The sequence below is a fragment of the Antedon mediterranea genome, chromosome 5, assembly GCF_964355755.1.
Source record: "Antedon mediterranea chromosome 5, ecAntMedi1.1, whole genome shotgun sequence".
In the NCBI taxonomy this organism is placed as follows: Eukaryota; Metazoa; Echinodermata; class Crinoidea; order Comatulida; family Antedonidae; genus Antedon; species Antedon mediterranea.
The window spans coordinates 23,450,448-23,464,991 of record NC_092674.1 but is presented as its reverse complement, the minus strand read 5'-3'; the positions used below and the strand labels follow the sequence as shown (position 1 = coordinate 23,464,991).

General features: G+C 35.0%; 1 protein-coding gene across 1 annotated transcript in view; it reads right to left on the bottom strand.

Annotated features, from left to right (window-relative positions):
• The window catches only part of LOC140049945 (chromosome-associated kinesin KIF4A-like), a 33,068-nt gene that overhangs the window by 4,508 nt on the left and 14,016 nt on the right, over positions 1-14,544 (bottom strand). Inside the window, exons 5-21 of the mRNA XM_072094898.1 lie at positions 14,008-14,102; positions 13,428-13,547; positions 12,201-12,496; positions 11,695-11,772; positions 8,677-8,922; positions 8,114-8,320; positions 7,341-7,444; positions 6,330-6,474; positions 5,937-6,047; positions 5,437-5,520; positions 5,155-5,268; positions 4,782-4,913; positions 4,361-4,490; positions 2,419-2,498; positions 1,638-1,808; positions 802-906; positions 189-266 (exon numbers count right to left, since the gene is read on the bottom strand). Of these exons, the coding sequence (XP_071950999.1) occupies positions 189-266; positions 802-906; positions 1,638-1,808; positions 2,419-2,498; positions 4,361-4,490; positions 4,782-4,913; positions 5,155-5,268; positions 5,437-5,520; positions 5,937-6,047; positions 6,330-6,474; positions 7,341-7,444; positions 8,114-8,320; positions 8,677-8,922; positions 11,695-11,772; positions 12,201-12,496; positions 13,428-13,547; positions 14,008-14,102 (2,296 nt within the window). The remainder of the gene's footprint in view (positions 1-188; positions 267-801; positions 907-1,637; positions 1,809-2,418; positions 2,499-4,360; positions 4,491-4,781; positions 4,914-5,154; positions 5,269-5,436; positions 5,521-5,936; positions 6,048-6,329; positions 6,475-7,340; positions 7,445-8,113; positions 8,321-8,676; positions 8,923-11,694; positions 11,773-12,200; positions 12,497-13,427; positions 13,548-14,007; positions 14,103-14,544) is intronic.

Here is a 14,544-nt window from a genome sequence, read left to right as displayed (position 1 = left end):
ATCTCAACATTTTATTGTTTGTTGAAAGCTTCATATTGCTAAAAGAACGGCATATTTGATGCTGGGAAAACATCTTCTTTGTGTTTTTTATTTCCCATACCATCCCACAGCCCTTAAAAATGTCGTGCCCCAAATTTGGGCCGCCGCCCATAGTTTGAGGAACGCCGAAATAGTTGATATCAATTTACCTTCTTTAAGTTTTCATTTTCAGAGCTAAAAGCTTGCAGCTTTTCATGAAGACCATGTAAATCAGAGATTTGCTTTTCCTATAAAAATAATTATTAACATTTATGATAATTTACTCAAGAAAACAACGACAACTGCTTAATGTGGTCAATTATGACTTATTTTGTTCTCCTTTCACACATTGTCCTCTTTATATTTTTTTTTTATTTTCTAAAGTATAAATATCTGTTCTATTTTGTACAATATGTGGAAAATAAATAAATAAAATGAAATAAATGATCTATTTAACATCCATTTCATTTTCAGGAATTACACAGTTACTGTATACTACACATTTTTAACTAGTAGTAATATTTATCACCAAAGAGGGTTAATGATACACCTCACATCTTTGATGATCTCATCAGCACAAGGCAGAGCAGGCCCGGTCAATCCCAGTCAAATACATTGACTGGTGGCACTATTGCTGTTTACAGTAAATAGTCACCGTTTCTTCGATGGAACAGCACTTGAGAAGTTCACAAAACATTGGAAAGCAGGTTTCACCAACAATTTTTTTTTTGGTATAGCAAAGAAAATTTTCAACAAATTATTTCTATAAGTAATAATAGTTACCTGAAATTCTAATCGGTCAAGAAGTTCTTGATTATTATCTGAGGCAGCACCATTTGTTATGCTGAGATCTGTAGCCTGTGGTAGTTGTTTCAACAGGTACAGGATCTAGAATTTGAAGAAGAGAAGACATTACTATTTATGGCATAAATGAAGATAATTGATGGTCTATTCTATACTCAAATACAAATTTTCTATTTAAATCAACAGCAATGAGAACAATAATAATGCATTGTCATTCATACATAGTCCTTGATTGAAATAGGGGAGGAGAGGCAAACAATTAAAATGATAGCAAAAACAATGGATTGGACATAAAATTAGGGAAGGAAGATTATTGAAAATTGTGATAGAAGCAAGCTATGAAGGTAAACCAAAAAGAGGAAGAAAAGGAATAGCTCTGCTTGATAGATTAAAAAATAAATATACATATTCGGAACTAAAAGAAGCACTAATTAGAGAGGTATGGAGAAAGAAGACTGTCATGGACCTGCCAATTGGCAGATGACAAGGTATACATAGTCCTTTAATGAAAGGCTTCTCACATCATTGGATCAAACACATACTGCACCATAATGCTAATAATCAGAGAAGCTGTGATTGACCCTATCAGGTACCCCTTTGTACCCTATCAGGTACCCCTTTGTACCCTATCAGGTACCCCTTTGTACACATGGGTGGAAAGAGGCAAATGTAAATGTCTAGCCTAAGGACATAATAAACATGACATGCATTAGTGTCAACTCTTGACCCTGTTCACAATTCCAATGCAACAGTGTCCTAACTATTCTATTTCCTTTTCACCCATATTTTCAAGGGTTGACACTTGTCATTTTTACCTTTTCTTCATGACTTTGCTGAACTTTTGTTAGATCCTGTTGATGGGTCTTTTTTACTTCTTCAAGTTGAGACCTAATTTCACATATGGCTTTGGTAGCCTCATCAAGAGAAGTCTGTAAATCTCGAACTTCACCGACATGAACCCCACTCTCTACCTTAGACACTACAGCCTGTTAAGTCAAAATAAATAGATTTATAAAGGCTTGTTTAATACTAGGTTGAATAAATGATAATGAATGACAATAAATAAATACACCATTTTTCTAAAAAGTATATTTATCTACTTATCATCATTCGATAACACAGTAATATAAAGCTAAAGCTTATAAAAACAGAGAACATTACAGTAATTATACGTGTGAAAATAACAAGAAACTTACTCATTTTATTGCATCAACAATAAACTACAGTAGAGTCATATGTTCTGAATATCATACAGGTATATATATTTTAGGTGATTATCTTTATTTACTAAATAATATTTCTGAGGAGGCCCTATACTTTTGACATCACTGCTCATGTCTGCTAGTAGTTCCTACGACTAGGACATCCACATGGTGGAAGAGCTTTTGTTGTGGCAGCTCCAGCTCTGTGGAATTCCCTACCAACTTTATCAGACTCTTTCTAGAAGTCTTTCCTTTTTAAAAAAGTTTTTCATTAATTTCAATTCTTATCTGTTTTAAATTGTGTACAGCGGATTTATAGCTTGCTTATGAGCTATTTAAGAATGAACTATTATCATTGAGCTGGTGAGTTTGGGCAAAAGAAATTATAACTTACTGTTTCCATCAGCCACTTAAGTGCGCACTTCGCCTCTACTATATTATTAATGTTCTTCCAACGACTCTTTTCTTTATCATCTGAAACAACATAGATTGATTTCATCATATTTCAACAAATTAATTCTATATAAATACGGGAAGAAAACCAGGCAATATAAAGTAGTGTATTAAGCTCTGTCTACACAATCAAACTTTACAAAAAAATGTGGATGTGCTCATATATGGACACGATGACATCATATTCACTACCATATTCAGGGACGTCACCAGCTTTTTGGAGTGCCGGTCGGCAAATTCCCCCGGGGGGAGGGGTGTATACACCCCCCCGGGGGTTTGTCGTTATTTTAGCGAAACATAAAGAATTATGAAAATAAATAACAACAAATTGCATCAGGTCTAGGCCTAACCTTGTACCACCGGGGAGTCGCCGTTATTATTCGAGAAAACAAAAAAACGCTTACAAAATGAATACTAGCAATAGATCGCGTCAGGCTTAGGCCTAGCCTTGTGGACACTACGACCACTAGGCCTAGCCAAGGCTTGGATAGATGCCCCAAAATCTGAATTCCACAAAAACAGGCGCTTCCTTATTTAGGCCTAATCCCTAATCAAATACTGTAGATTTAAATTATTAGCCTAGACCTTACTAATTGTTGCTCGATATAATATTATGTTCGTGTTCTTTTGCGCGAGAGTTAATTAGCGTTTTCGCGAATTCCAGATTTTTTGTTTCACAACTGTGCGGCAAGCATGTAGTGCATGGCCGGCAAGAACAGACACGTGTTTATGGGTTAACTGAAGTTCAGCAACCTGAAGTTATCCAGGGACGTGTAATTATTGTACCATGCTCGGCGATCATAAACGAACGAACTTGCCCGGTCTCACTGAACCATGCGCATGTTTTTTTATTTTTTTTAATAGTTCGTAGAGTACAAAAATGTAAAACTAGTAACATAATATAATTAAAGCAGGGTGACAAAACATTCAGCAATTAAAAATTATTTTGTTTGGGTCTATGTAGTTGTACATTTTTAATTACTGCGTACTAATTGTTTGTATTTTTAATCTGTGCAAAATAAAACGCTTGAATGGTCGCTATGTGAACTTTAAACTTGTACACTGTGCTGTGTAGCACGTTGTTCGCCATGACTCACAAGCTGTAACAATGAATACCAGGGCAGGGTAGGCCTGGTATTGTGTTACAAATAAAGTAACGTACGTAACCACGGAAACATTTGCTGTAGTCTTTTGTCTTATCTATATGAGGCTAGCTTGTCTGTTATTAACGATGCGCTAGGTAAAATGTTTTAGTACGAATTTTAGTTAGGCCTAGGCCTAATATAAATATCGTAGTGATTAATAAATAATAGTGGTGGTCGACAGCCTGTAAATCCTGGTCGGAAATGTTGAGTGCTGGTCGGGGCCAACCAGCGTGGTGACATGCCTGCATATTTGGGCACATCAAACATCTTTTGTCAAACTAGTTTGACAGAGCTTTAGTTCCAGGAAATTATATGTACAACACAATGTGTGTATAGTGTCTAGGTTGTCAGCTGTTACTGCGATCAGGGAGTTGTACTCCCTGCTGCGATTATGTTATTACTGTTGGGTCATAGATTCTTATAATGCATACGGAAATAACAGACGATCGACGACTACTCTTTAGTGTCTCCGAGAGGTATTTTAATGATCATGAAGTACAAGCATACTAGCTCTAACATTATGGTAACTCAAGATGGCGGAGCCTGCTCAAGACATGCGTTTTCATATTATTATAGGTGGCGCTACAACATTCCTACAATTACTAAATTATGATGTTGAATTCTCAATTTGAACAGTGCAGACATAGTTGCTTACTGGTTACATTAAAAGGTTAAACATTTCTATTATCTCTCCTATCACCAGATAGTTTTGCCCAACCACCGAATGAAGAAACCAACCTTGATCAGCATCCACAATCTTCTGCTGTAGGTCCGAGATCTGTGCATTTCTCAACACAAGGTCTTCTTTAAGGCTTGACTTGTCTGGGTTCTCACTGTCACTCTTACTTCCGTCAGTATCTTTGGATTTCTAATTTTTTAAGGTAAAAAAAGCAAACCAAACCAAAAATAAGCCCCAGGCAGTAGAATAACGGTTATGAGTGCTCACTGATTAAGCCCACGGGACCCACACATGTACACACATTGACTAAATAGGCGAATCCATAAAAAAACCTATAATATTATATTTTCATAATATCATTTATAAACTAAAATTTACTGTTTTTTAATACATCAATAACAACAAATAAAGAATGCCATATATATGTTGTACAGGGCAGTGGTGGTTACCCACTAAAAGGTTACAAGAAACAAGGCTGACCTTATTCGGAGGCACTTCATTTAAATCAGCAAGCTGTTTGGTAATCGTTTTGCGGTCAGCAATGAGTGATGCAAGGTGGCGCTTTGCTTCGTTGATGCTTACTAGTACTTCAAGTTCATGTTCTAAAAAGCTCTATTAAAAAAAAACATGGATTCCTGCATAATTGTGTTCAATGTTACCATCCATTCGATCATAAACATTTAGACTCCCACAATCACTGTAAAATCCCAAAATTAGACCACCTAAGCCAATGCTTTTCAAGAATGGAATCAGCTCTTATTCTTATATATTTTATTCATATATATTAACTAAAGTGTCTTTTTATCAGTGTTACATAGTGTAAAATATCATTTTTAAAATATTGATTTCCTACCCTGATTCGTTTGCCAATACCCTGCTGGTTACGCTCATCAAAGCGCCCTCTAGATTCAGCGGCTGCTTTCTGCTTCTGCATGGCTTCTTTTAGACGTTTGTTGGCAGTAGAAGCCTGAAAATAATAATAATACAGTAATATTATTTTTTGTGATATGAGAATTGGTTTTTCAATGTGGTATGGCCATAAACAGTCTACACATCTTTATAAATAAATGCCTAAATACTTTCAAGGTTTAAACAATCTATACATTCAAGTAGGCTATGGCAAATATAACCATACCTCTTCCATTTTTCTTCGAAGAACATGCTGCTGTTTCACGTGCACTCTTTCCAGTTTTGCATATTCACATTGCCGTTTTCGGTCCTGATATAGAAAACATCCATAAAAAATGCATGATATTGATAATGTGTGAGGCTAGATCAACCAATAAAGATTTAGTATCGAGTGAAAAAGTCCAACCAGACATTTTATTAATAAGAGGTACTAGTCAATTCAATTCTTTATTTTCACATACACCATCCATAATACATCTACATGAAGGATGCATATTTCAAGTTCTGTGCTACTAATTTGAAAATAGACAGTGTACCAAATGTTCCCGAATGTGGTAAAAAGGTAGGGTTTATTATATTGTAGGGATATTATAAACTGAATGAGTCAAATGGCCAAGCGTTTAAGGCAGGGTCGTGATTAATTAACTATTAGTAATCCTTGACCACAAGTGCCTAAATACATAAAATAAAAATAAATAATTACAACAAAAATCACTGTTTTATTACCTGTGCTTTCAGTTGCATAACCTCTTTGTTTTTGGCAGCTTTCCAGGTTCGTACTTTCTCGGCATCTTCCTTCATCTGTCGCATTAATTTAACTCTTGCATGTTTCATGGACTGAAAACAACAAAATCTATGTTACAATACAAATAACAGCAATAGAAAGGATTATAAATTTGGAAAGATTTGGTCAAAAAACTACTAAGAAAATTTAAATTATTTAAAAAATAATTTCCTTGAAAAAGATAATGTGCTTGAGAATCAGTTTCAAATCACTGATAGGGTTCGGAATTTTGTAACTGGCTCATGTTGGAATATTTTCATAACAGCGAACAAGCATTTTTAAGGGGTGTTTATTCAAATAAATGCGGTATTCATGATACAATTCTTATATCTTACATGAATTTCGTTATTCAGTTTGTCAACAGCTTTTACACTTTGTTCTTTAAACTTAAGCAATTTATTCTGTTCTACAATTTTTTTCTTCAAGTCTGTGATCTGTGATTCTAATTCAAGTAGACGTTTTCTTCTTTGTTCACTGATCCTAAAAATAAAGAAAAGAAGAGAAATGTTTATCTTTCTATGGCAACAATTTCAATATAAAGTTTTTTTTTATTCTACAAGAGTGAAATATTGGAACCTATTTTGCATCAATTTAGTTTCCATGAAAACTTAAGCTCTGTCTACTCTATCAAACTGACAAAAAACATGTGATATCCACCATCATTTATTTATTATTTTATATAAAGAAACGATAGACTTTTTTGGAAAATAAAGAAAGGAGGTAATAAATGTTTATATTTTCAGGAAGAGTAAGATTAACTGAGCCACACAGTCAGGCTTGGGTAAAATAATCTCAATTTTTCAAATCTTTTCACACCTGCATAAATAAGTTGTAACCAGGTTTGATCTCTCGATTAATTACACGTTTTCATACAAGTATACAGGAACCATGTGAGAAATCTCGGGAGAAAGCTTTATTGTGTATTATTTGATTACTATGATTGGTCAGTTTATTACAAGGGCAAAACTAGGAACAAAAAAAACAGGCCTTTTGTTGGTTTGCTTTTCTCTCGAGATTTGTCTTCACACTATGCAAACCTGGTTCTTCATCTTTTCACAATCCACAATCATCATATTGATTATCATGGAACTAGTCAGTGTGGTGGCAGTATTCACAGCTGGTTTTGGGTTTAGTTTGGATTGGTTGGATTTATTTCTTATATAATTCTATTTATTTATATGTTATATTATCTTTTTTATTATTATTAATTCTTTTATACTTTTTATTTATTTCAGGGTTGTCATGCCCGAATTTAGATGCACTATCTCTGCCTCTGCCTAGTTATAACCTATTACAAGTTGTTACTTTTTGCAGGTGTGAAAAGGGTATAAGAGTGAATCTCTTACTTATTGCTGTTAACATTTGTCTTGACTGAATTTAGTGCAGTTGTTAGCTCTTCTTTCTCCTTCACCAGCTGGCTCACTTCATTTTCAAGCTGCTTAGAGCTTTGCTGAAAAGAAAAAAATATTAAATGCTGAACTTAAACCTAATGTCCGATCTTTTCCATTGTAATTTTCTAAATAATAAAAAAAATAATATCGAATTTATAAAGCGCTCTTTACCGGAGTCTCACAGCGCAACATGAAAAGAATAACTAGAGGCAAGTTTTTAGGAGAGATTTTAATTGAAAAGGGAATGGAGTGTAATGGATGGAACGAGGAAGTTGGTTCCAGATCTCTGGTGCCTCAGCGAAGAAGCCCTTAGGCATGGATTTTAGGTTGGCTCTAGGTGGTGTTAACATAAGAGGATCTGTTTCAGAAAAAAGGCCTCTGCGTAAATTAGTATGTATTGGACGTTCGACTACTGATTGTGAGAACGAGGTTCGAATCCAACTCTTGTAGCATTGCTTGTATCCTTAGGCAAGATACTTTATTTACGTTTGCCTCTTTGCACCCAGGTGTATATTGGAACCCGGTTAGATCAAGGCACAAGTTTGCACTGATTACTAGCTGCATTATGGGAGTATGTTTCCATACGTGTTTGATGATGACTGGGGTAATAATGTTCAGCGCTTCAAGGTTTCACCTTCAACATTAGGCGCTATATAAATCCAGGATATTATTATTATTATCATAGCATAAAAGAATTTCAATGTAGGGGATAACTACAAAATACTCACGTCATACTGCATTTTCATGACAGTCATTTTTTCATCACTCTGTCCCATCTTGGCAACGAGTTCCTGTTTCAATGACAGTGCTTTGTTCAGCTCCTGTAGTTCGCGGCCCATCTCTGCCTGGCGCAGTGTGTGGTGTTTAAAGAAGGTCTGGTCGTCTGCCGTACTGGAAACATTATCATCCTTAGATTTCTCAGTGAGAGTATTTTCCTGAAATATAAATATAAGTATTGGTTTAAAATACCAATAAGAGTGGCGCTGTAGCTTGGTGGTTTAGATGCTCGGCTACTGATCCCATAGTCTTTTGTGCAAATCATGTCAGATGTCAGGTTTTTTTTCATGACAGAACAACTCAACATTCAAAGAATTTTGTATATGTTTGGATCCGGGTTTTTCTAACAGGAAAGCACAAACATATCAATAGTCAAATATATAGAGAAGTATAATTTCAATTTAGCTGTGGGAGCACACACTCCGCTGGAGCTCCTCCGATCACTCAATCACAGACTGTCAATGTCAATGTATTCATTCATAGTTGTCACAGACTGATAATCTAGTAGACATACCTCATTACTGCTATTGGATTCATTTTCCTGAGCTGACAGCAGATCAGTGTGGTCCATGCGTTCTGTGGCTTGAACCTCCAATATCTTCTGCTGCATGTGTTTCAGTACATCCAGTTGACCTTTGAACTGCTCTTTGACATCACCAGGCTCGGTTTCCATGGTGATATTCAGAGCATCAATACTGATGTCAGCCTGCACTCTAAGCTCTTCTATCTTCTGCTTTAACTTGTCTTTTGCCATTTCAGCCTGGGGAGAAAAGTTGGTTTTAGACCACCTAAGTGCATTGCGAGTAGATATAAATGTGATATTAAACTTTCCAACTAGCACATTTAAATTTAAATTACCATATGACGTAACTACGACATCATAAGGTAGTTGTGACGTCATATATCATGTTATAACTGCTTAAATGACATTATCCTAAATTCCTATGCTAAAAAATGTAGAAACTGCAGAAAAACCATTTTTCTGTTAAAATAAATATGATATCCAAAGTTTACAAAAATCGGAAGGGGGTTAATTAGCATAAATTCAAAATGGCCACTTATACTCTACCATTTTGAAACGGTTGGTTTTAGACCACCTATGTGCATTACGAGTACATAAAATGTGATATTAAAAGTTTCAATTAGCATTTAAATTATCATATGACATACCTATGACATCATAATGGTAAATGTGATGTCATAAAATGTCACAATACTGCTCAAATGACATATCCTATCGGGAAAATGTAAAAACCATTGAAATTTATCATCAAGTTTTCTCATTTACAAACATCTCATGAAAATAGTAATTCTACAGAACAGTACTGTATTTCCGCAACAAATTTGTACTCGCACACCTATCTTGTTTCCTACAACTGCATCTTTAAATTGGTAAAGGAGAAAAAAAATTGTAATGAGGCTATTCGAACCCATCCCACAAACTCATCTCAATTACCCAACTGCTGGGTTTATCACAGTTTCCCATCCAAAATTGGTATAGTGTCAACATCTCTATTCTGCTTTCAAAGTTGCTACTCCATTGCCAGAAATTGCATCAACAACTTTTTTATGACATATAATGTTTATCTTACGAATGCTGTTTCAAAGTTTCAATGAGCATATAACAAGGACATTCAATAATGTGCCAATAAGGATGAAGAACCATCAGTTAAAGATACTGCTTAACACAACGGAATTCAAAAGGGATTGTTAAAAGGTAATAAAGTAATCTTGCCACTACAAATTACAGTATTTTTCGACAAAGAGCAGTATTCAACTTCCTAGACGGAAAATGTCAGAAAAATGGAATAGAAACTTTTAATGCAGATGAGGATTTATTAATCTATTACTTTTCCATCATTATAAAAGCAATTGCGTTTTAAGACAGAAGGAGCAAAAAATAGTGGAATAATCGGTAGTAGAAAACATCTTAAGGAGCAAATTTGCAACATCTTTGTAACGCTCTGCACTCAGAGGGATGAATTATATTCGAAGAAAGAACTGTTCATTCCTAAATTAACAAGACAAGAAAAGCCAGTGAAGTAGACTTGCTGTGCCTACATGTATGGTGGAAGTACTTGACGGCGCCAACTATTACATTTTCTATTGTATGTACTTTGGATAGGAAACTGTGACTCCATATTTAGGATGGGATTGAATTATTAAACACCAGACTCATTACAGACTTAAGAATCTCTTTTCTTTAAATATATGAGATTGCAGTTATAAAAAGATGCAGTTGCAGAAAATTAACTGGAATGTTCTAGTGCATGTTGTAAAGGGTGGCAAAATAACTTCTGATACCCATGATCTTAACCTGGATGAGTTAAATGTTCTACTATTTTCATGAGATTTAAAACATCTTTTCCTACGGTTTCTATATTTTTTTTCTTAGAATAATGCCAATTGAGCATTATTGGGACATAATATGACGTCATAACTATCTTATGACTTCATAGGTACGTCATATGGTAATTTAAATATGCTATTAAATTGGAAAGTTTAATATCACATTTATATCTACTCGCAACGCACTTAGGTGGTCTAAAACCAACCGTTAAGGAGATACAGAGCTTCAAAATGGTATAGTAAATAGCGGCCATTTTGAATTTATGCTAATTAACCCACTTCCTGACGTCCGATTTCGGTAAACTTTGGAAAAGATGTTCATTTCAACAAGGAGAAGGTTAAGAAAATTGGTTTCCTGCAGTTTCTAAATTGTTCGCATAGTATAATGACATTTAAGCAGTTATAACATAATATATGACGTCACAACTATTACTACCATGCGTCATAGGTACGTCATATGTTAATTTAAATATGCTAATTAGAATGTTTAATATCACATTTATATCTACTCGTAATACACTTAGGCGGTCTAAATCTAACAGTTAAGGAGATATGGGGCTTCAAAATAGCAAATGGCGGCCTTTTTGAATTTATGCTAACTAAACCCACTTCCTAATGTCCAATTTTGGTAAACTTTAGATACATGATGTTTATTTGGACCATATTTACCAGATAAAACAAAAAGAAATTCTGTTGCAATTCGTTCTAGGTTCAACCATACTTTTACTCAACTATAAAGCATAGCATCGTTCACACCAGAATCGTACGCTTTGAATCTGTACCCGATTCGGACAACAAATTAAGAGTAATGGATCAAGAAGTCATTTGTTTACTGAATAACCCATTTTCAACCGAATCCGGGCGCGGTGTGAAATAAGCTTAACACAAGAATGCTTTTATTCTGTTCAGGTATTTAGATAAATTATAGTCTCCAGATCACTGAGGGCTATGTGTGGAGCCGTGTTCTGATAAGATCCAGTCAACATTCATTTTAATAACACATATCGCCAGCCATGATGGCTATAAATGAGTTACTGTTGGGGACTGCAATCCCAGTGGGTGAACACCAGCTCGGTTCATCATGGTCGGATGGCCTACATTCAATTCAGACATGTAAACTGTACAGAAAAGATTACCACAGAGCATTTAAATAATTGGTACTGTATACAAAAAGGAATATTACCAGAATAACTTTCTCACAAAGGACAGTCGTCTGGTCAATTGCAGATTGCAGTTCATTTGTCAGCTTATGATTTTCAGCCTAAAAAACACACAATTACAATTTTACATGCTATAACATATCAGTAATTGAGGTCCTAAAAATAGTATAATCAAGTGTTGATCTGAGGGGGGGGGGGGGGGTTGAAGGAGGGGGTAAGGAGGGGTGTCTGGGCCAGCTAAGCCCCTTGTTGGATCTGCCTTTTAGGTAATCAAATACCAATAATGTTGATTTATTATGCCTAAACGAAATATATGTTAATATTTAGTATGTTCATTTTGTTTCACTTAAAATGTACAGTTTTACAACTTTCGATTAAAATTCCAATTAAATCGTTTATAAATTTTACCATTTACAGGTTAAATCATCATTTTGACAGTAAATAAAAAATCCTGTTGACAATTTAATACTATATAATATCGTAGAAATACAATGACCAGGCAAAGACATGTTATAAAATTATTTTTTACCTCTAAAGATTTATTTCTTTCTAAAAGAATTCTCATATCAGCACCTCCACTTCGGTTTTTTATATCAGATGGTAGAGCGCCGCCATTGCATTGAGCAAGTTGAACTTGAAGCTGTTGGACATGTTGACGAAGACGGGCAATCTCCGCTTCCTTTGGGTCTCGGTTTACGATAGGTTTATTGGTAATTCTACGAGCTCTGTCTGCGTAGCGTAAGGTGTTAAGCGTCTCCTCCATGTTGGAATCAGCTGGACTAACACATGCAATCATAAGAGTTTGACTGTTACCACCTAACGAATCTGAAATAAGCAACATATAAATATTAAGTAACACTGCTAAAGCTTTGCACAGGAAAACGCTATGACAAAATGAATATTGGACTAGCATGAGAGGGTTGGGTTCCAAACCAGTCTGTGCCATATGCCTTGTATCCTAAAGATAGACAGGATAGCTTCATCCTTTGGAAGGGGACATAAAGCCATTGTACATACAGTACAGTAAATTGCAAATGAACTATTCGAAAGGAGTAAAGAAACTTCTCCCTGATCATGGACTGGTTGTTTGTGAGGTTAACTACCTATATAAAGAAATCTACAAGCTTAACCAGTTGGTAGGTATAGCATAATCCCCATCAGAACATTTGACTTTTAAGGCTGCTGTACACTAGGATGGTATTAACAATAAATGGATAATCATACATTTTTCTTACATAAAACAAAAGAAATTCTAAAAGTTTTCATTCTAGAACTATAGGATATCCATTTATGCTGTCTTTGATACAAAATAATACTTTTTAAAATCCAATCAAATGATGTCATGATCAATAAGAACAATAAAATCGTTATATCATCACAACATTATTGCTCTTACTAATCATGACGTTTGATTGGAAGTGTGATACTATTTTCTATAAAGGCATCGTAGATGGTTATCTCATAGTTCTAGGTTAGGAACTTTTGGATATATTTTGTTTTATGTAGAAAAAATGCATATTTATCTATTCATCGTTATATTCCTTGTGTAAAGGGCCTTTCACACCTGTTCCAGCACGGTTCCGGTCCGGCGAATCGAACGCCAATCTTTCGTTTTCACGACGCTCCACGCGGCCAAGCACCAATCGATATGCGCGTAGCCGCGTAAAAACGAAACATTGACGTTCGATTGGATTTGCCGTCGCCGGACCGGAACCGTGCCGGAGCAGGTGTGAAAGGCCCTTTAATGGGTCTTTACCTTGTAGAAGTCTTGTAAGTTTTGCATTTCGATAAGGCACATGGCCTTTGCGCCCATTTTCATCTCCTAGAGCACTAATCACATTTCCTAATGCCAGCAGCCCTCTATTTATATTAACACCTGAAAAAAGAAAAGATTTACAATGTATAAAATAAGTTTTACAGTACAACTTCAGTATGTAACTATGAGCACTAACTGGCTAAACTCAGGGCACAAGAGCTGAAGGGGCTTCAATGCAACTACCCAGCGTTGGAGAGGCCCTTAAGATTGCTAAACAAGGGGCCTTTGCCCCCTGCGTTACGCCACTGTACACCATGTTTCCAAAAAAGAAATAGTAAAGTAAAGTTGAAATTGTTTCAATGTTTTTTTAGTGTTCTTAACTTATCTTTTGGAAACATGTAACGTGTTGTACCGCAAACCTTTACTTTAATAGTGTTTATTCATGCAAATCTTTAAACAATATAATGTATAATATCACAAATAATTGTTACTGTAAATACTGTTTAATGAGTAATATAAACTACAGTTTAAAGTATTATATCATATTATATTATATGAACAAAATTATAATGAAACTTGCCTTCACGAAAACGATCTCCCTCGGCATGAGTCTTCTTCACCCTCTCGGACCCAGCCAGATCAACCAAGTGGAACTTAGCATGCCAGCCACCATCACTAAAAATGTTAATCTTGTTTCATTTATTCATAGTCAAACTTCAATAGAAAGCTCCTTTTGGAACACCAATATTAAGGACAACTAGATTTAATTCGTCACTATGACGAATTATAGGTTATATGCATTGATTTAAATAAAGAGATAATTGATTTTTAAAAGATATATTGATTGATTGATTTTCTCAGAATCTTTAATTATTTATAATATATGATAGGATCTTGCTAACACAAATACAATAGCCGGTATCACAATCCGATCAAATATCCCTCTGCGTATAATGTCATAAACCACATTTGTTACATAATAATAAAGTCATAAGTTACTTTTTATCTACATTTCATTATAAATCATGTGTATAATCTATACACTAAGAAATAAAATTGAACAAACAATACGGATAAAAAAAAATTTAATTTCGTTTCGTTTCCCAAGGTGAGACTC